Source organism: Orussus abietinus, unplaced genomic scaffold (genome assembly GCF_000612105.2).
Source record: "Orussus abietinus isolate OABI.00-Male unplaced genomic scaffold, Oabi_2.0 scaffold196, whole genome shotgun sequence".
In the NCBI taxonomy this organism is placed as follows: Eukaryota; Metazoa; Arthropoda; class Insecta; order Hymenoptera; family Orussidae; genus Orussus; species Orussus abietinus.
Genome location: NW_019394398.1, coordinates 105,040 through 127,356, shown reverse-complemented (window position 1 = coordinate 127,356; position 22,317 = coordinate 105,040). Strand labels below are relative to the sequence as shown.

Genomic DNA, 22,317 nt, shown 5'->3' with positions numbered 1-22,317 from the left:
TTATTGTACGAAAACGACAGGTGGAATATGCCATTTGGTACAATACCCAATATAATTCGACCCAGCTGTCAATATAAAAACGAACGTCGACAACGTAGGCATTTAGAGAAGTCTTCTTTATCGACGTCGATCAAGTTTCTCGACGTGTTTCACTTCCCCTTAAAATTGTGACCTCCCGGTGAATTCCAACGGTTTCCTCCTGAATTTTCCTTACAATTTCCCGCCGATTTTCACGTGGTTTCGAGCATAAAAAAAAAACAGAGAAAATCGAAAATAAAAGAAAGGGGAAGTACAGAGAAAGGGGTAAATGCCACGAGTGGACGTGAAACAAGGACGGAACCACACCGGCCCTATACGTAACGACTCGAGCGATACTCTCGCCCCTTTCTCCCGATTTCCCCGATCGGCCATGCTTGATTATCAGTTACGCGTCTGATGTATCGATCGGAAATTATTATTCTTTGATTGAATATGTAATTGCGCCCGCCCGGCCGCCAAATAACAGTCCATTAAGCGGCGGCCAGAAGGAGAGCCGCGAAAGATCGTTTTGTCGGGCCGGGCTAATCGATTGCGATCGCCGATTTTTTATTATCCCTTCCCCCAGCCCCTTGCCCACCTTATTAGGGCCGAGAAGATGCACCGGAACACCGGGAGGCGGTAACTCTTGAAAGCGAAAGTGCAAAATCGAGACTCTTCCTGAAAACCAGGAAGAACCCTCCCCTTGGCCCGTGAAAGGTGCAAAGCTCGATTTTGAAAATCGGGCAAAAATTTCTCCCGACTCCAGGAACCTTCCTACGGAAATGTCAACCCTCGGCCGAAGTGCGGAAAGGAATCGATTGCCAGGAAATAAATCGAAAAGCGAGATCCGGTTAGCTCGAAGCATTGCGAACGTCGGAGGAGGCGTAACGGGGGATTAATAATTCCCTGGAGGAATTGTAGTAATTTTTTTTTTTATCGAGTGATTAATTTCACGGGGGGAAGGGGAGGGGTCCGGTCGAAAAGGGGACCTGCGGACGATGGGACGCGTTTTTTTCTCCGCCGCTGGCGTTCCGTTATCCCGACGCGACCGCTGCTCGAGGGCTCGAGATGTTTGTTTGGTTTTCCCACGAAGAATGCCATGAAGCACCCTCGAGAGAACCGACGGCACATGCTGGAATAAGGAGAGGGCCTCATCGGGGCCCGAGGCACGAGGTCAGGCCCCACCGGGCCCCGGCGGTCATGTATATAAAGCTGGAATTCCCACTTTAGCACAATTCAATAAAATTTCTTGCAAAATTTCTTGCCAATTCGTTGCTATTTCATTGCGCCAGAAAAACAATTTCTTTCTCCTATACTTTTCCAAAAAGTGGTGGCGATGTCAGCTTTATACAAAGCTGCCACAATAACAAATAATTATTAAGTAAATGTTCATCGATGAATTGTATACCAGAATTTATTGCTAATTAATTGCTCGCGGCGAAACCAAATTTCAATTTTTTTGCTCACCTGAATCGAACTGTTTCTTCACGTGGGAATTAATTGCTAATTAATTGCTCCGAGAAGAACCAATATCTTCGTAAAAATAGAATTTTCAAACCTACATTAATTAGCGATTAATTCGAATGATTAATGAACAAGTAGTTCGATTCTTCCATGTTTTTCAAGTTTCTCCCCTGCGATCATCACTAGGGGGTGGCGATTCACCCCTTTATGGGTGAGCAAAAAAATTGAAATTTGGTTTTTCTGCGAGCAATTAATTAGCAATGTAATTCTGGCATATAATTCATCGATGAACAGTTACTTAATAATTGTTTTTTATTGTGGCAGTGCTAGCTTTATATAAAGCTGACGTCGCCACCATTTTTCGGAAAAGTATAAGAGCAAAAAATCTTTTTCTTGTGGAATAAAATAGCAATGAATTAGCAATAAATTTTGCAACAAATTTTATTGATTTTGCGGTAAAGTGGCAATTTCAGCTTTATATATTATACATCCGACGGTCCCATATGCGCGGCCCCGATGCGCGCGACGTCGGGCCTCATCGACCCTACCTTCGCGACCCGCGACATTTCCACCTTTTTTTCGCAATTATACCTTTTCCCATACCTGGGAGGAAATTTCGGAAAGCAGGGCTCATCATCGAGACTCTCGAGCACGGTCCTGCAGTCTGGCAGACGTAATCGTTATCGGTCGCGGGCGTGATGTTTGCGTCGCGATGCCGAGAGGCGTCGCGAGGAATGACAAGCCTCCGTGAAAACGAGTGGAAACCTTCCGAATAAGTTTCCTCGTCCCGATATCGTTCGATCCTCTGATTTACCGGACTTGGCGATTTTTTCCTCAATTTTATTCGGAATTTTTCTCCGAGGTACAATCAGAGGCCTTTAACCCTTCGAACACGGAGCCATTTCGACATACGGGCGAAATTCGTCTCACCGTGCAGGCAATATTGGACCAAACGTCGGGTCTTAGGAGACAAAGAGTTAAGGTGATATGAAAGGGTCAATATGTTTATCAGTACACCCAGTTGGAGGAAAGTTTCATACGGGAGACCCCTCGAACCCCAGTTTCGTGTCGCCTTAAAGATTCAGAGCCTATCGACCGGATCAGGAGGGGAGGGCTCGAAAAGCGGAAACGGAAGTCGACGGTCGTCCACAGGAGGAACCTACGACTCGGCGTATAAAGGCGCTCGCGGTCTCATGAATTGTTGAGAACTCGAACCCAAGAGGTCGTTGTCACTGAGTCGATATCGCTCCGAGAAACGTCAGTGTTTGGTCTTCGCCACGTTTCTACCCCGGCCATTTCCTCTTTACTCGCGATGTTCCCCTACCCTGCATGCATTGTCTTCCTGCTATCTAAAAATATGATCAAGTCCAGAATAAAATCCATTAAGGCGGCACGAAAGTGGGGTCGATCGTATATGCAACATTTCCGCGGACTGGGTGTTCCGGATCATATCAAACTTCACCACGTGACTATAGAGATTAAGATATGTCCTGACAACGATGAAATGTCAATTTTTCTAAAATTTCCTCACAGGCATTTTCCAAATTTTTCATGAAAAATTAAATTTCATGCTCGTCAAGACCTCTATTCCAGCCTCCATATTCTCGTAGCCAAGTGTTAAACGATTCGGTGCATTCAATTAATAGAAAACATGCATCCGTAATTGATCGCGAAGGAATGTCCTGACAACGATGCAATGTCAATTTTTCTAAAATTTCCTGACAGTCATTTTTCAAATTTTTCATGAAAAATTAAATTTCATGCTCGTCAAGACCTCCCTTCCAGCCTCCATAATCTCGTAGCAAAGTCTTAAACGAATCGGTGCATTCAATTCATAGGAAACATGCATCCGTGATTGATCGCGAAGGAATGTCCTGACAACGATGAAATTACAATTTTTCTTAAATTTCCTCACAGTCATTTTTCAAATTTTTCATGAAAAATTAAATTTCATGCTCGTCAAAACCTCCCGTCCAGCCTCCATAATCTCGTAGCAAAGAGTTAAACGACTCGGTGCATTCAGTTCATAGAAAACATGCATCCGCGATCGATCCCTCGGATTGCGCTTTAATCCCGCCTTAATGTTCGCCGTGGAGGTAGAAGTCCCGATTTTTACGATCTCCTGCGCATTTGCGCCTTCCCTCGGGTGTCAAAGGCCGCGTCATCCTCAAGAAAAGAAAGACGAGGAGGATAAGGATGAGTGCAAGGAACCCGGTGCATCGAACCACCTCGGGTATCGGTCTTGTATCCTAAATATTTACGATCGATCACTGACCTGCCCCAACCGCGATTCGGTTGCACAAGTCACGCGGCTCCTTGCGCCACGAGCGCAAAAGCGCAGCCGGGTGCATCCCGGTCCACGATGCACTCCGGTGCATACGGAGAGCGCCGTGCGATAACGCATCTCGGACTCGCTATCGTTATCGTCTCGTATTACGAGCCGAGACGACTCGCGATAGTAGCGCGTGTCGTCTCATATTGTCCGAGCCCGGCGCCTCTTTTCTCTCTCTCCTTCCCCGTGCATCTTGCATCCACGGTGCAAGAGAGGGAGAGAGAGGGAGAGCTACACAGTGCACCGGTGCAGCCCCGACTGTATTAACGCCGCGTAATTAATTATTCCCTCTGGGAAGATTCGGTCCGATGGAAACCATTTGATTAAAATCGATGGTTTTTATCGTGAATTTTTAAATACTTTCATCGTGAATTTTTCAATACTTTCATCGTGAATTTTTCAATACTTTCATCGTGAATTTTTCAATACTTTCATCGTGAATTTTTCAATCCTTCATCGGGAATTTTTAAATACTTTCATCGTGAATTTTTAAATACTTCCATCGTGAATTTTTCAATACTTTCATCGTGAATTTTTCAATACCTTCATCGGGAATTTTTAAATACTTTCATCGTGAATTTTTAAATACTTCCATCGTGAATTTTTCAATACTTTCATCGTGAATTTTTCAATACTTTCATCGTGAATTTTTCAATACTTTCACCGAGAATTTTTAAATACTTTCATCGTGAATTTTTAAATATTTTCATCGTGAATTTTTCACTTCTCTTGTTTGAAAAATCACGTTTTTTTTTGTTATACAATCCGAGTACTGAAAAGAGTGATCGCCCTGTTTGCACTGCCATATTGGAAAGGTAAAAATGAGGAGTAGCTTAAGTGCGATAATGTTCACACGGAAGTACTAATTTAGATGCTTTTTGATTGTTCAGTATACATTCCCAATAATTGAACGTACAAGCGCGGACAAGGAAAACATTTTTGTCTTAACACTTCTGAAGATGACGCTACAACGCACAAAATGGGAATTATCGGATCGTATGTTTTCAAATCTAGGAAACAAATTACGACAGTTCTTTAGTAATATCGAATTAACCCAATCTCTCAAAACGAGGAGTATATATAAATAATTAAGACATTTGAAAAGAAAAATCGTAATTTCGATCAGGATTTTTATCAACCCTGCTCTCAGGACTCTAAATTCGCCAGGTTAACTTTAAACGACAAGATTCCTGGTTGGGTGATAAGGAAAGGGAAAAAAAAACAGGAAAAACAGAAATTGAAAAGTGGGGGACGTCACCCTTGCACTCTCGTATATCATCGTCTCCTGGTGCACTCTCTCTCCGTCTCCTTCTTGCTCCACTTTCCAGGGGTGTCTTTTAGTTGCGACGTCTCCCAGGGGTGGTTGCCCCCCAGGGGGAGGAAGGCGACGCTAACGCCGCGAGTTCGACGGCCCCCGGGGTGGAAAACGCCCCCGAGGTGGAGGACACCCCCGGGGGTCCCACGACAAAACAAGACGCACCGAGTGCGACAAGTCAGCGGGAAAAGTTTTCCCGTCGGCGCCCGAAAACTTGTCGGGGGAGATCGCCCCCCGATCGGCTCTCCGATACTCCAGGGAAGGAACCTGGGGAAAGGGGGAGGGACCGCCCGATCGACTCGGGCTCAATTTGTAAACAGGTCTCTCAATAATAGAGGATCGTTACACTCCAGGGACCACCCCTGAAACCAGTCGAGTGAAGAAGTCCTTCCTCGTAAACGCGAAAGACGCGCTCGGATGTCGAGGGCGCTTCTTTCCACCCCCCCTCGCCCCCCGGCGCATTTTTACTGGCTCCCCATACCCATTTTTACCCCGTTTACTTGGATTTTATCCACCCCCGACGCTTGACTTCCGAGTTCGATCCCCGATGCTCGATTCTGGGACTCGAGACTGGTGAAAATCCCAAAAGTGAGCGCCTTCCCGCGATTCGGTGACCCTGACTAGGGTGAAAATGTGAGACACTTCGCGGGAGGACGTTCGGGTGAATGAAGTCACGTGAGATGACTGACAATAAGCGAAATGGGGGACGCGGTGAAAATGTGAGATACTTCGCGGGAGGTGTTCGGGTGAATGAAGTCACGTGAGATGACTGACAATGAGCGAAATGGGGGACGCGGTGAAAATGTGAGATACTTCGCGGGAGGACGTTCGGGTGAATAAAATCACCCATGGGGGACGCGGTGAAAATGTGAGATACTTCGCGGGAGGACGTTCGAGTGAATGAAGTCACGTGAGATGATTGGGCGAGGAGGAAGCTCTCTTGTCGGAGATAGAGAATCGACGCTCTGGAATTATTCCTGGCCGTTCTGGCGGGATCTCAAAACTGGAGGACCGTGGAGGGATCTCTTTTGCCAGGACGTCCGCACACGAGGTGTCCTTTTTCCAGGACACCTCGAGCTAATATACACGCGAATGCGCCCTCGGTCATGCGCGAATTGATGGCTCGGCGGTGCGCAAGTCGTGTTTACACGGGCGCTAATGTACGGCCATTTATCCGTCCCAGGACTCCTTATTTTCTCCTTAACCCCGGGCCACCTCGATCCTGCCAGCAGCCGGCGACAGGACGATCCCGCAGCCCGTAAAACCCGAGGCGATAAACCGGGGAATAGGCGCGATCCCTAACAGAAAAGGACACGAAGGATAAGCCGGAGATGCCGAGAGTAACCCTCTGGCGAACTTTTATCACCCCCGTGGGCTGACCACCCCCGAATCTATTACCCCTAATCCCTAAGCACCTTAATTTGGATTTAAGGGGACATCAAATTGGCATCCAAGGTCTCACCCGTTCTTCAAACTTATCTCATAACTTGGTTTACCTAATCGTCTCGCCCATTACAACCCGAACGTGGAAGCTGCAACTCCACTTACATAGAAAATATAAAAACATATTTCTTAACGAATGCCATTCAGACTTTTCGTCATTTTCCTCTCATTTCCTCTCATTTCCCCCATTTACGTATCAGCCTGACACCCTTGATTACGAACAGCTGATTCAGACCAGAGGGGTTCCTGGAGAAGAAAATGAGAATGCAAGGAGCTCCTGAATTTCGGGGATTTAATTTAACGGATGGGGTGCCGTTCCAGTCCGGGAATGTCCTTTCAATGGGATGATGCCCGACCTGGTGGACAATGATAAGGAGAGATATCGCTCTCGAAGGACTCGCGAGATCCGCGCGGGGGAAGTCCTCGGGGCGAGCGGAATGCCGCGAGTCCGCCGGCTGATTGACTTTTTAATTGAACCAGCTCGCCCGGCAATTACCCGGGCCTTCGTCGGCCATCTCCGAACTCCGGTTCTCCACTCCTTCGAGCACTCCTCGGGCTCGTCAGCATCCCTGCAGCCGGTCCAGGGAAAGAGGGCGCACCCTACGCGCCATCACGCCCTCGACCTCCTACCGTTAACTATGTAGGTTTTGCCAATCAAGATGCGATCTAGTTGATAGACGCTCAACGGAAGAGGAGAAAAAAGGAGATAGGCCGGACCAGGGATGCTGCACGGGCGTCTCGAGCCGAGACAGGACGCGCATCTGGGAAAATCAACGCCACTGGATATCGAGATAACCGTCGACCTTAATTGCAGGAGTTTAGTCATGTCAGAAATGTGGCGTAAAGATATTTCTTATAAAAAAATTGAAATTCCATGGGTGTCAGGACCTGCCTCCTTATCCGCATTATAAAGTTTGAGATGATTCGGTACGCCCAATTCGGAGGAGTTTTATAAAAAAGATTCTTGGACGCCACTTTCGTGCTGCCTTAAGGGGATGTCAAAGTGGCATCTGGGGGGGTCGATCGTTCATGATACTTTTCGCTTAACTGGGTGTACTGGAATCGTTTGAAATTATACAAGGAGGATATGAAGCTCATAAAGAAGGACCTGACCCTCGTGAAATTTCATTTCCTATACAAAATCTTAAGAATATGTATAACGAAATTTAAAAGAGAATTGAAATTTCACAAAATCTTAAGAATATGTATAATGAAATTTAAAAGAAAATTGAAATTTCAGGAAGGTCAGGATCTTCCTTATGATCTCCATGTTCACATGGTAAAGTTTAAAACGATTCGGTAAGCCCGTTCGAAGAAAGATCTCATAAACGAAACCTCTTCGACGCCGCTTTAGCATCGCCTTAAGGGCTCGTTTAAAATCTCTAAAATTCAGGGGAACGAAGCCGGGTTTGTTATTCCATTTGAGATAGCGTGAATCATCGGCACTTCCGAGTGGCGACGAGACTTGGGTTCGGCACCGAGTGAATCATTTATGTGTCGCAAATCCACGACCGAATTTCCCCGGGATCTCGGAGGATAAAAGGAGTGATTCAACCGGGTCGAATAATCGAGATGAGGTCTGTCCTTCCCCGGCGACGACCCGCAGGTCCTCCTATGTCAAATTAGAAACCCCCCGAGAAATCGCTTCGCGGGGGGCCGATTAATCGGGGTGGGTGCTCGCGTTTCATGGCACATACGGTCTCGCGACCGACTCTTGGCCATTTTCCAAAATCCCGGCATTAAAGGCACGCTCTCGCCCGGCAAAGACCGTGAAACTCTCTCCGCAATTCCGAGGACCTCATTTACTTCTTTTTTTTTTCCTTTTTCTTTTTGCGGGGACGAGTGAACCTGGTCGGACGAGTCACCCCATAATTTCATACGCAGAAATGATAATTCACAATCACATGCAATACCCCACTATCTTTCCATTCCGGCAAATCTACGTACTCGAGCGCACTTAGAAACGGATCGGAAACGATAAAAGAAATTCTTTTCCCCGAATCTATTTCATAAGGCGATAATAAAAAGCCATACCCGTCACGGCGAAATCGAAATTCTATTAGGACTTGCAGCATTTCTTTACAAGCGATAACATTTTGTGCCGATCGAGTAACGACGGCGATATTTTCCTGGCAGTTTCTGCACCAAGGAAAAAATGTCATTGAACCATTGAAATATTTCGTTAATTCGATGAATAATTGAATTATCGAAATATATATNTGATATAATTGAAATAAATTCAAATAAATCGGATCAAACGGAATTATGCATTCACATTTTTACAGTCGGTGGAATTTTTACCGGCGTTAAGGTGAAGTGAAACCTCCCTCAAATCAGTCGATTCGAATAAAATACATGTTTTTTTTTTTTTTTTTCAAGGTACTGGATAGAACTGTCCGAAACTTTGACACATGCCTCGGGAGCACCTAGGAATTATCCTGATACTTTGAAAATTTGGAAAACGACAGTGATGTCGTTATGCCATTTAATACAATACCCAAAACAATTCGACACGGCTGTCAGTAGAAAAACGATCGTCGGCAAGGGAGGTAATATATAAAAGCCTGTTTTACCGACGTCGATAAAGTTCCTCGAGGTGTTTCACTTGACCTTAAGGATATAACATCGTCAAGAATTCGGAGTGCCGTTGAAAATGGGAAATACGACATTTCCCGGGTGTGCGGCGAAAAAGAGGGAATTAATCCGCTCGCGGAGGAGGCGCGGCCGTTCCGCGGGTGCCCTCCATATGCGGCCGCGGCCGATTCTTGGACATTTCCCAGAAAGGCGGCATTAAAAGTGCAATATAGCCCGTTGCTCCGATGCACCCTGGAGTGTTCGGTTAACGACCGTCACCAATGGGCCCCTCTTGGCTCGGCTCCGCTCTGGAGATGCGACTAATAAAATGCACGCAGCCCGGCCAATCGCGGCCGTTATCGCGCGGAGTATCGCGCTATTTCCAGGACTATCGAACTCGAAAACCCTCGGTGGAGGGTGGGACCTCCGAAACAGTTTATTACGGGCAAGGACCCGCGTCGAAACGACCTCCGTTTCGGATAAAAACGACCGGCGACACGAGATGAAATGACAAAGTCGTGTATGTTGCACCTTTTTGTCCTGTTAAGGGGCCCAGGGGGCCGGATAGCGTCAACGGGGCCCACGAATATGTATATATATACAGGCGGAATATACGGCACGGTATAAAACACGAACGGGCGCCTCCAGGAATACCCTTGATTTTTCCCGAGGGCCCCACGTGTCGGGGCCTTTGACGTCGCCCCTGATGGGGCCCCCGGAATTCATTCGAACAGGGAAAGGCGGGACTTTTCCTGCCCCAAAGCCCTGGGAGGGGAAAGAGAAAAAGTCCCCCGGATTATCCGGAGCGTGCTAGCTCGCGCCGTCCTGATAAGCCGGACGTCATCGACCGATTGCGCATCCGGTATGCAACCGTCGATTTGTCTTATCGATTCGCCGGTCTATATCTCTGTGTCGCAAGGACGACCGAAACGGGGCCAGGAAATCCTCGTTTCCTGGCGGGCCAGGTCGCGTACTTTCGGCGGAGGTCTCGAGCCATTTCGGCCCTTTCGAGGGGAACTTCGACCTCGCTCGCGCGCAATTAATGCTACCGCAGTTCTCGACGGAGGCCGCGAGTAAGTGCGCAGTACACCGAGGTGCTCGAGCAATACGGTATAGAAGGTAACGATACGCACGGAGTTGGATTACAGACGTGCGTGCCTCGGAGAGGCAGAAGGAGCCCTTCGTCTCAGGGTTACGCGACACGGCGACTTAGGTCGCTGTCGCGACCGAGGGGATATTCACTCGGATAATCAGGGGAAAGGAGTTCCTATTATAATTTCATAGGATAAATAACGTAATTCGGTAAAAAGTAAGCATCGGTCTTAACCCTCCGAACCCGGAGCCATTTCGACATAGGGGCGAAATTCGTCCGACCGTGCAGGCAATATTGGACCAAACGTCGGGCGCTCTTAGGAGCCAAAGGGGTAACATTCTGACAATGACGGTTCCAACGATTTCCAGCTGAAGTCCGCGTGATTTTTGGCATTAAAATCCATAATCTCTTGACCTAGGACCCTGAGGAGTTCCTATTATCATTTCATAGGATAAATAACGTAATTCGGTAAAAAGTAAGCATCGGTCTTAACCCTCCGAATCCGGAGCCATTTCGACATAGGGGCGAAATTCGTCCGACCGTGCAGGCAATATTGGACCAAACGTCGGGCGCTCTTAGGAGCCAAAGGGGTAACATTCTGACAATGACGGTTCCAACGATTTCCAGCTGAAGTCCGCGTGATTTTTGGCATTAAAATCCATAATCTCTTGACCTAGGACCCTGAGAATAACCTCTGGGATTTAATGAAAAGCTCCCAAGGGGGCCAATAAGAGGCATAGGTGTCCGACACATCAACTGGATCCGAGGAGCCGAAGAGAGCGTGGGAGAGGGGATTCGACGAGGCGATCCATCTTTCCCAGCATCCTGAAGAACGCCGACTCGAGATGCAGGAAGAGATCACAACCACTAGTTGCGAGTAAACGGGCTGGGATTTTTCCTTAGGGTCCAGTGGACGGATGCTGGGAATATTTACAAGTCCCCTGGACCGCACTTGGTAGGATGGCCAAGATGTAGGTGATCCACGAAACGGGATCATCCGTTGAAGCTCAAAAAAAAATTGCTGACACGAGATGGTACACATCTAGCCCTGACCCTCGCAACTGGGAAAACGATCGGTGATTTCCCTTTGCAATCCGGCGGATGAAAAAAAATAATCATTCCCTTATAGATCACGCATGGCAAGATGATTAACACTAGGTTTACGGGAGCCGTCAATTTGATGGAATTCAAACTTCGAAAAGAAATACCGAACAAATCATACCATTCATTTTAACCATGTTTGTATCGAGAATTAATCATGTCATCCAAAGAATTTGTACACAGAATGATATTTTCAGTGATTTCCCTTTGCAATCCGGCGGATGAAAAAAATTAATCATTCCCTTATAGATCACGCATGGCAAGATGATTAACACTAGGTTTACGGGAGCCGTCAATTTGATGGAATTCAAACTTCGAAAAGAAATACCGAAAAAACCATAGCATTAATTTTAACCATGTTTGTATCGTGAATTAATCATGTCATCCAAAGAATTTGTACACAGAATGATATTTTCAGTGATGTCCCTTTGCAATCTGGCGGATGAAAAAAAATTAATCATTCCCTTATAGATCACGCTTGGCAAGATGATTAAGATGTATCCGGCCCACGAAACGGAATCCTCTGTCAGAAATCGAAATAACCGGTGATAAGGAACGGTCCGCATTATCTCGCGCTTGATCCCGAGGAAATGGTAAATAAACGGCGGGTCGCGAAAGGGGGCAAAACGGGGGACCGACGAAAGCTCCGGGGAAGCCCCTCGACGTTTCGATATCAATCCCTGACACACCTCGGATAATGGCATTATCGCGGCCTTGTTTCCCTGATCCGATTGGCCCCTGGACGTCGCGAGGGAGCGGCAAGGCTCCTCGAGTCTCCTTGTAATTCCTATCGAATTACCACGGCCGAAGTGCCGTTGGGATAGCGAAATGCTAAAATCGTTCCTCTGTCCCGTCGTTGTTCGCATTAGCACGTATGCTCGGGATTTACAATGTTTGCCCGGTGGTGTGACCCCGGCTGGTGGCCACTTTTGTCATCAAGGACGACGCGCCAAGTCGGATGCTGCGCGGATGGACGATCCGCTCGATGAACCTCGAGGTATCTCCTCGAGGTTTTCCCTCGCGGCGTCCCGGACAAATTGAACGCAGGAAAACCCCCCGACATCCTCGCAACTCACCGTCAATTTATTGCGCGAAATTTTGCAACAATGCGACAGATAAAAAGGTACCTTCAAGGTGAAGTGAAACACCCTTCCAATAAGTCGATACGAATAATAACTTTTTTTTTAAGGGAATTAGACCAAACTATGACACATCACTCCTGATCATCTAAGAATTGTCCTGGCACATTTAAAATTTGGATTTTTTGAAAAAATTGTTTAACTCAGCCCAGACCAGAACCAAAATGGCGTCGAGTTCTCATATTTCGATCGATATACAATTATCGAAGGCTCTGATATGAGAATCAAAAGGGTCAGGACAATTTTACGACAATTTAGAACACTCTGGTAATCGATAAACTCGCATTTGAACGGGATAAAGGCAAAGCAAGTGTTGTATGCGCTTCTATGCTAAGACGATGGGAATACGAGGTCTTGGAGTGAAAATTAAATTAACCTGGGAATCACAGCTGGCACAGGGGGTCCCTCTGCAGTCAATTAGGGCCCCAGAAAGCATGAATCCAGAGGATTTCTGGAGTTTTACTTCGATTTCTTGATATTTATTGTACGAAAACGACAGGTGGAGTATATCATTTGGTACTATATCCAATATAATTCGACACAGTTGTCGATATAAGAACGAACGTCGGCAACGTAGGCATTTAGAGTAAATCTTCTTTATCGACGTCGATCAAGTTCCTCGACGTGTTTCACTTCACCTTAAGGGGAGGCGAAAGTGCCATACGAGGGATCGATCCTCCGCGAAACATTTTCTGGGAGTACCGAATCTTAGGCCATTTGGCGGATATTGAAAGAGGGTAAATGATAATGCGTGCAACTAAGGTTCTCGGGATTCCGCCCAAGTGACTGCATCTCCTTATCGGGGGGAATTATTCTTAGGAGAGAAGGAGAGAAGGAAAACATCAACGTCGACTCCTCAGACTCGGCTGTTACGAAATCGTCGTGGGAACGCGTTAAGGCGAGTCGAGGGGGCCTTAAGGCCCGAGCTGGGCCTTATCGCGACCACGTAAAATCGCATCTGGGTAACTAATCGCATCTGGAGCAATGCAATGCCCGGTGCAACGGGCACCATCGGGCTCTACGTCAGCATGGACGTGATGTGTTACCGATCGTGAGCTTGAAGGCCGAATCAGCAGTTGTGCAAATAGGTACGGCAAAATCGACGGAATTGCCGGCACTTCCCGACTCGCCGAGGAAGTCACGAATAAAGAGACGCGATAACACCGTCGACGTACTCTGAGAAAAAAAAAAAAAAGAAAGAAATCTCATCGAGAGATACCTTCGAATAATACCGAGTACACATTTCGTAATTTCGAAGACTAATTATTAGACTCAAATAAAGCCGAACAAATCATAACGATTCATTTCAGTTTATCCGAGTAAAGGAATAATTCATTGAATGAATTGAATTAAAGATATTGAATTTCGAAGACTAAATATTAGACTCAAATATAGTCGAACAAACAAGAGGCAACATTTCCCCAAAATCATAACGATTCATATCAGTTTATCCGAGTAAAATAATTCATTGAATTAAGAAATCGACGGAATTTCCGGCACTTCCCGACTCGCCGAGGAAGTCACGAATAAAGAGACGCGATAACACCGTCAACGTACCCTGAGAAAAAAAAAAGAAATCTCATCGAGAGATACCTTCGAATAATACCGAGTACACATTTCGTAATTTCGAAGACTAATTATTAGACTCAAATAAAGCCGAACAAATCATAAAGATTCATTTCAATTTATCCGAGTAAAGGAATAAATCATTGAATGAATTGAATTAAAGAAATTGAATTTCGAAGACTAATTATTAGACTGAAATAAAGCCGAACAAACAATATGCAAAATGTCCCCAAAATCATAACGATTCATTCCAGTTAATCCGCGTAAAGTAAAATTCATTGAATGAAGAAAACGTGAAAACTCCTTCAGGAGAATTTCTCGAAATATATCCATAATTCCCTGGAATTATTTCCTCGGATCGAGTCCTTCGAGCCGTGCTCCAATTTCGCGAAGATAACTCCGACGACGAAGAAGGGCATCTCTAGGAGTAATTCCGCGAGAAAGATTTCCCTCGAACGGTATCCCCGGCAGATTTTTCCAAGAAGCTCGGCTCGCCCGAGACAGTTTTACCTGTACGAGTCAGCTGTAACGTGTAATCAGGGTAATCAGGATAATCGAGAGGGGACAGGTTTTCCTTTTGGTCGAGTCGAGCTCGCCGGGGCCCGTCGGGGCCTTGCGAAATGTCGCGACGTTAGCGCCTCTCATCTCTAAGGCATTTTAATGGCGAGTCCGCGTTATCTCAAAAATGTCAGGTTATCGGAGATTTTCCGCCCGACAACTGGCCGATCGGACTTTGCCGATAAACGTCGCCGCGATGGAATTCCGCTCGCGCGATTGCGCGACGCTAGCTCGCGAGTGACTAGGAGGGTACCGCGCATGCGCACAAGGGATGCGCGCGGTTCGAGAATCGCGACCCATGAGGCCCCCCGGGATTTTGGGCCCACCCTGGGCCCGGGCCCCGAATGCAGATCGTATGATCCAATTCCCGGCACGTGGCCGATACGATCGACCTCGATAAGAGCGGCTCTATCGCCGGATCGAAAGTCCACCTAATTTTAGCGGATCTCCGTGGTTATCCGCGGCCTCCGAAATCGGGGCCTTATCTCGCCCCAATTTTTAGAGGAACTTTCATCTACGGATGGGGGAAAAAAAAAGAGGAAATTAAGTCGTTCGACGGGCCCGACAACGTCGCCGCGTCTAAAGGGTTGAGAAATCTTTATCCAGGGGCCTGATGGGGATGCGCAAAGGGAAATCGAATAAAGGGCCCCTGGGCCCGACTTCGCCCGTTGGATTAAGACGGAACAAACGCATTGTCGTCTAGAAGCACGAAAGACGCTCTTGGGGAGAGTCGTCGGGCCCCATGGGGGGTTCCACCCCGCCGGGGTTGAGCCGGGGGACCGTTACTCGGGGGGCCTGCAAAAATACCTTCACGGGGTGAAAGAGATATAAAAAGAGAACCCTCTACCCTCGAGACGAGTCGGTAGCGATTTTTAGGATTTTAGGAATTTCAGGGATTTCTGCGATTTTTCCGACTTTTATTTTAAACCGCCTCCGTAACGAGAGACATTGCTCGAGAAGAAGACCTAGGAAATACGGATTTGATCTTGCACTTTGGACACGTAAGGGGGTTTAATTCTAAAATGATTAATAGCTAATAATTAAGAATTAATATTTACTCCAGTGAAGTAATTACTCTTTGAATTAGGAAAATATTTCTTTGGTCCGGTTAAGTTTCTCTCTCCTCGGGGAAATGGCGGTTCAGGGAGTTTGGCACCTGCCGCTCCGGATTCCCGGCGTTTTTCTTTTTCTTTTTTTTTTCTTTTTCTTTTCCGACGGCACTACCCTCCACCGAGCAATTCGAATTATTCCGGCGAGAACCTAGCCAGCTGCTTCCCTCGTGATATAATAGGCAGGAGTGTCGATACGCCAGGAATAAAATGCACGTAGTTATCGTTAAAACGATTACGTAGTTGCCTGTATAATGCGGCCCGCGTCGCGGGAGATGGCCGAGAATTTCCCCGCGAGCTAACGATCCGTCGATTTACATGCCCGAAGAGCCCGACCACGAGTGGAACTTGAAAAAGAGCGGCGGTGCACCAAGAAAAAGAGAAAAACAGAAACGAAACATTCCCCCGTGAGCCGCGAACCAGGTTTCAAGGATTTCATTTCACCGTTTAAAGGGATTTCATTCTAAAAGTATAACCCACCGCATGGCACTTCCGCCCCCTTAAAAAGTATCGGATTTGCTTCCAGGCACATCTCGGTGGGCATAAATCCACCTTCTCTCCCAGGGCCCTCACGTTTCAATCTCCACGACGTGAATCTGAAGGTTCCGACAAATGTCCCGACGCTGATGAAATGACTCGAAAATTTGGCAGGCGTTTAAGAAGTCCCAGAGGAGAGAACGTGAAATTCCCCGACGGTCCGGAGTCTCCCCGGTCACGTGGCGAAGATCGAACCGATTCGGTTTGGTTCGAGAGGTGTCGGCCCCCCTTAAAAAATGTCGGATTCCCTTCCGGGCACATCTCGGCCCGGAAGTCCACCTCCTCCCTCGGGACACTCACGTGCTTAGAGAGAGACGCATCCAGGCGCGTTGCGTCAGCAGCTTCGACGCATTGCGTCGGGCTGGCCTTCGGTGCTGCTAGGAAAATCCTTGCGCCTGCCTCGGGTCCGCGCACCAAAGCGTCCGGCCGACTAGCGCACCAAGTTCCCGGGACAGCTCCAACCCCCGTCGGTCGAACTCTCACCTCACTGGAGAAACTCTAAACTCACCACCGGGGTTCCCGGCGCCGCGCGGTCTGGCGCCTGGGGGCTCGCGACCTACCCCAAGCCGGGCGCACCGGCAACCCTGCGCAGGTGGTCGCGATGCGGGCGCCGGGGGCTCAGTCGCGCGCGGACTGCGGGGGCGCGCGGGCCTGACGGGCCCTCCTCGGTGGCGCGCGCATCCTGCGCGGGGGCGCGCGCGTCCTGCCCGCGGGGGGCATTCGCGCGAGCCGAGGGGGCCGGACCGCGGACGGCTCCTGGCTGGGACCGCTGGGACTCGCCGACTCGCGGCAGCACGGACGCGCACTCTCGGCCGGGAGGCGGCGCGCGCTCGTCGTCGAACTCCGGGCAACTCCGAGCCTCACCGAGTCCCACCGAAGACTCGGGGTCTCGGCCCCACTCGGCCCCACTCGGTCCCGCGTCGGCCCCGCTTAGCGATCGCGCTCCGCGCTTACCTGGCTTACCTGCCCTCCTAACTGCCTAGAGCATTCCCCCACCCCGGGACGCACCCCTCCACCGGGCGTACGCACGCACGCACGAGCCGGGACGCGGAGGAGGAGACCGAGACTTCCCCCGGGAACCCTCCGGACTCGGGACCTGGGACCTACTGCGATGCGCACTCGTCGCGAGTCTCCTTCTTCCAGATTCGCACCCTCCCGACTCGCTTCCGGGAAGCTTCCGCTTTCTTTCCTTTTAATTTATGCCGAGAAATTGTTTATCGCTTCGATCTCGAACGACAAATCATTTTTAAAGCATCGATCGAAGGCCTGGGAAATTTTATTAACCATTTTCTTGTCGATGCGCATTTATCGTTCATCTCCTTTTTTCTAGACTCGCACCCTCCCTACTCGCTTCCGCTTTCTTTCCTTTTAATTTATGCCGAGAAATTATTTATCGCTCCGATCTCGAGCGATAAATCATTTTTAAAGCCTCGATCGAAGGCCGGGGAAATTTTATTAACCATTTTTTTTTTGTCGTTTGGATAATCATGCGTTTGTTAGGGAACCTGGGACCTACTGCGATGCGCACTCATCGATGTGCACTCATCAAAACTACAATTATCTTATTATTATTATTATTTACTTCCATGTACTCACATATAAATATCCCTTTCCGATTGTAAATAATTCCAGGACGGTGATTTCGCTTCCCTTTCCCAAAACTACAATTATCTCATTATTCATTTCCCGTACTCACATATAAATATCCCTCTTCGATTGTAAATAATTCCAGGACGGTGATTTCGCGACCCTTTCTCAAAAGTACAATTATCTCATTTTGTTATCTTTTTTTTCTTCTTTTTTTTTTCGTGTACTCACATATAAATATTCCTTTTCGATCGGCACTCCCGGTGTACGATTAACCGAAAGGACGTGATTTCGCGACCCTTTCTCAAAAGTACAAGTATCTCAATTTTTTTTTGTTTTTCTTTTCCTGTACTCACATATAAATATTTCTTTTCGATCGGCACTCCCGGTCTACGATTAACCGAAAGGACGTGATTTCGTGACCCTTTCTCAAAAGTACAATTATCTCATTTTTTTTTTGTTTTTTTTTCCTGTACTCACATATAAATATTCCTTTTCGATCGGCACTCCCGGTCTACGATTAATCGAAAGGACGTGATTTCGCGACCCTTCCCCCCCGGTCCCGATATCAAAGGGTAGGGCTATCGCGCCCTGATAATAAAAACCGGCGCGTTGCGCAACCGGCCGGTGAGACGCGTCGCGGCGCGTCGCGTCGCGTCGTCGGAGCGCCGCCTGCGACTGGCCGTGTTTATTCGGAATCGCGGCCGAGGAAGGACCCCGGGGCCTCCGGGGTTCATCGCGACGATTAAACGGCTAAACGCGCCGACGACAGCCGCCAGATAGAATTTATCAGCCGGCGCGGATTGTTTTCAAGCGGACGCGAGCGCGTCCCTCCATCTCTCTCTTTCTCTCGAATTCTCTCAACCGCTATGAAAATCCGTATCTTTTATCGCGACGCGCGATAAGCTCGTTTCGGCCATCTAGCCGACTACCCGAAAGGCCCGAAATGCCTAAACGTGACTAACTCGCCTAGATCGCTGGTTAAAAATCTCCAAATTATACGGATTTATTAATTCACGCCCTCTGAGGAAAAATACGTAGGTCGACTCTATGAAATATTACGACAATGAAATCAAAATCATTCGCAGGATCAAATACGTTGAAAGAAATGTCAGATCGAGGGGACGGAATTATTNATTATTTATTTATTTCGGTGAACTTGTCTTTGTTCTCGGTGCAAGGGATAGGAGGAATCTTTTCCATTTTTAAACTTGGGATGATTTTGGAGATGATTAACGAGAGGTTATTAGATATCCTCCGGGATCGGTTTGCCAAAGGGACCCGGGACTCCAGGGGACTTTAGGCTTGTCCCCTCCGGGACGTCGTGTAGCTCGTAAACCCGAGACAAATTATACCGGCGCCTCCGCCACCGGAACGATCCGCGGATTTATAAAGGACTAGGCTTGAAATTCCACCAGCTTGTCCGCAAACCTGGCCCGGATAAACTCCTCCGAATTAGTCCTGGAACCGCAAGGACGTGGACCCCCAAATTTCCATTTTTTCAAGAACGAGCTCAGTCGAGTGAATTCAAAAAATTCAATTCGCTCGACCGAATCGTTTTTTTAAATCAATCGAATGCCCCGAGAGGAATTTGTTGCATGAACCGAATTGTTTCTCTTTTCTGCGGGCGTGGAATTAACGAAACAGCCATTTTCGAGGAGATTCGAAAAACATGAGAGAAAATGGAGGTTATCTATCCAGGTAATCGGCAGCATCCTAATGGCAGGATACAGGAGCAAGGACCAAATTGTCGCGACAGGAGCGATCGGCATCTTTGAGCGTCTCCATAGCTCGCTTTTGGAGACTGACGGATCCGTGTCGGTCGGATGGGCCCAAGGAGTCGTCGGGCCCATTGGGCCCGGCGTCGTTAAGGCCCCCCTTAAGGCCCAGGACGAGCTTAATTACGCAGGTGACAAGTGCGGGGCTCCCGAGGGGTCTTTTCGCATCCGCGAGGAACGCTTCCACGGCGTAAATCATAGAACAATACAAGGGGCTCTTTGTTCCCGGGACTGGGACCAACACGAACGGGCCCTTCGCGCCCCTTTGGAGGCAGAAGAAGGGCCCCTCGTTTTTCTTTCCGGAGAGAATCCTTCTCGCTTTATCAGGGATCGGCGAATGGCGCCGGCTCATCCTTACCGGGAAACAAAGGATCCGGAACGGACATCTCCTGGATTTGCCGACTCCTTGTCTCGGTGCTACCTTAAGCGATAAAAGTTAATCGGGGACACCGGGTAATTAATGACGACGCGGCGTCTCCGCCTTCTCGGAGACGTTTTCCGAGCTTCGGGGTGACGCTTCTTCGGGGACCATTTTTTCCTACCAAGGCGCGGAGGAGACGCGGCGGAAACATTTCATGATCGTTTCGAGAAACTTCATTCGATTCGGCAATTGCAAACGCGTGGAAATTACTCTGCAACGTTATGTCGCTCCCTCAATTAGGTGGAGGCAAAGATAGTACTTAGGCTACTTTTAGAAATTCATTTGCTAATTTTGAGGGCATTATTTATTCTACAAAGTTCTTCCGCCGTTACATCTACGTTCGATAAAATTGCAAACGTGGCGAAAACATTTCATGATGAGAAATTTCATTCGATTCGGCAATTGCAAACGCGTGGAAATTACTCTGCAACGTTATGTCGCTCCCTTAATCAGGTGGAGGCAAAGATAGTATTTCAGCTACTTTTAGAAATTCATTTGCTAATTTTGAGGGCATTATTTATCCTACGAGGTTCTTCCGCCGTTACATCTACGTTCGATAAAATTGCAAACGCGGTGAAAACATTTCATGATGAGAAATTTCATTCGATTCGGCAATTGCAAACGCGTGGAAATTACTCTGCAACGTTATGTCGCTCCCTCAATTAGATGGAGGCAAAGGTAGCATTTTGGCTACTTTTAGAAAATCATTTGCTAATTTTGAGGGCATTATTTATTCTACGAGGTTCTTCCGCGGTTACATCTACGTCCGATAAAATTGCAAACACTTTGCAATTTTTGTCAGCAATACCATGCTTAGTTAGCCCTTTGGCTCCCAAGAGTGCCTAAAGGCGTCCGACGTTTGGTCGAATATTGCCTGCACGGTCCGACGAATTTCGTCCATGTGTCGAAATGGCTCCGTATTCAAAGGGTAAAATGTGCAATAATCATTTTCTTTTCCATGAACCGCATCCACGATATTCATTTCCAGAATTTTATCGGCAGGGAGGGCGACTTTTGAGAACGTCAGAAGTCTTTTTCGAGATTCAGTGCGGTGGAAACGCATCTTCGGCGGTGATTTTTCGGACGGAGGCGCAGACGAAAGCGAGGAAACCACGAGGACACTCGGGTTGGTTCTCAGGAACGCGAGCGGAGAGTTCGCACGAGTCGCGGCCGGTGGAAACCGCATTTAATCAGCTTGCGGTCGCAGCCCGCCCTTAAGTCCTTCTCGAGGCGTAACTCAACTCCCGCACGCGCAACGAGACGCGTGCAAGTACGAGTGCACGCACTCGTTTCTGCAAAGGGACCGTCGAAGGGTTCCCAACTCGAGTCCCATATGATGCCCAAAGAACCAACGAGGAAATATTCCCACAGGAGAGCATGGATCAAATCTAGAAATCACGAGGAAATCAGCTGGAAATCATTTTAACCCTTTGAACAGGGAGCCATTTCGACATATGGGCGAAATTCGTCCGACCGTGCAGGCAATATTGGACCAAACGTCGGACCGAACATCGCTTCTTACCGAATCGCATTGTTTATTGTATGAAGTGAAAGGCAATCGGTTACGAAAAAAGAAAATGGTTTCCCTTGATTTCCAAGGGGAAAAGTCCCTCTCATGGGACTCCCATACATGGGGACCACCCAAAAGTCTGATCGAAAATTCGCGTCGTTCGCTTTTAACTCTACTGGTGGATTTCCAAACCCAGGGTGGAGGTTTTCACGGAAGAGATTGAACTTCTGGGAAACCGTCCCCGCGGGAATCGAGAAACTCTCAGGTGACGCGCGGGTCCTGCTTTAGTGCGCCATAACGTGTCGGGAGGCTCTCGCTCATAACGAGGACTCTCGAAAGAGGACTCTTGGAGATCCGACCAGGGGGTGTCCTCGACCCTGTGTGGTCCAGGATGGTCCCCAAATTATTGCCCTCCCAGCTTCCCTGGGGATGGCTCGCTTTGTCTCGAATTCCCATCCCAGGCGCGGAAGATCGCGAGCTAGGACTCACTACGGGTCCTTGGATCTCCCGGTAGCGAAATCCTGGTCTCCGCGGTTTATGGCATTCCTTCTTGTCTTTACTTTCTTATTGCGAATATAAAAGTGGAATTCGAGTCTGCCTAGATCTTCCAGTACCTCGCCAGGACCTCCTCCGAGCAGGAACTTTCCTCCGGGCTCGCTTCTCCTTTCCCTATTTTTATGAAAATTATTAAGGCGACACGAAAGCGTCATCCGAGGAGTCTATCGTATACGAAACTTTTCTTTGAACTAGGCACGTCAAAACGTTTCAAAAT

The 22,317-nt window shown here is 47.9% G+C and overlaps 1 protein-coding gene across 1 annotated transcript in view; it reads right to left on the bottom strand.

Moving 5' to 3' along the window:
• Positions 1 to 16,720, bottom strand: part of LOC105700089 (fibroblast growth factor 17) — a 52,575-nt gene extending 35,855 nt beyond the window's left edge. Inside the window, exon 1 of the mRNA XM_012425674.1 lies at positions 16,550 to 16,720. Coding sequence (XP_012281097.1) covers positions 16,550 to 16,569 — 20 coding nt within the window. The 5' untranslated portion in view covers positions 16,570 to 16,720. The remainder of the gene's footprint in view (positions 1 to 16,549) is intronic.
• Between the last annotated feature and the right edge of the window lie 5,597 nt (positions 16,721 to 22,317).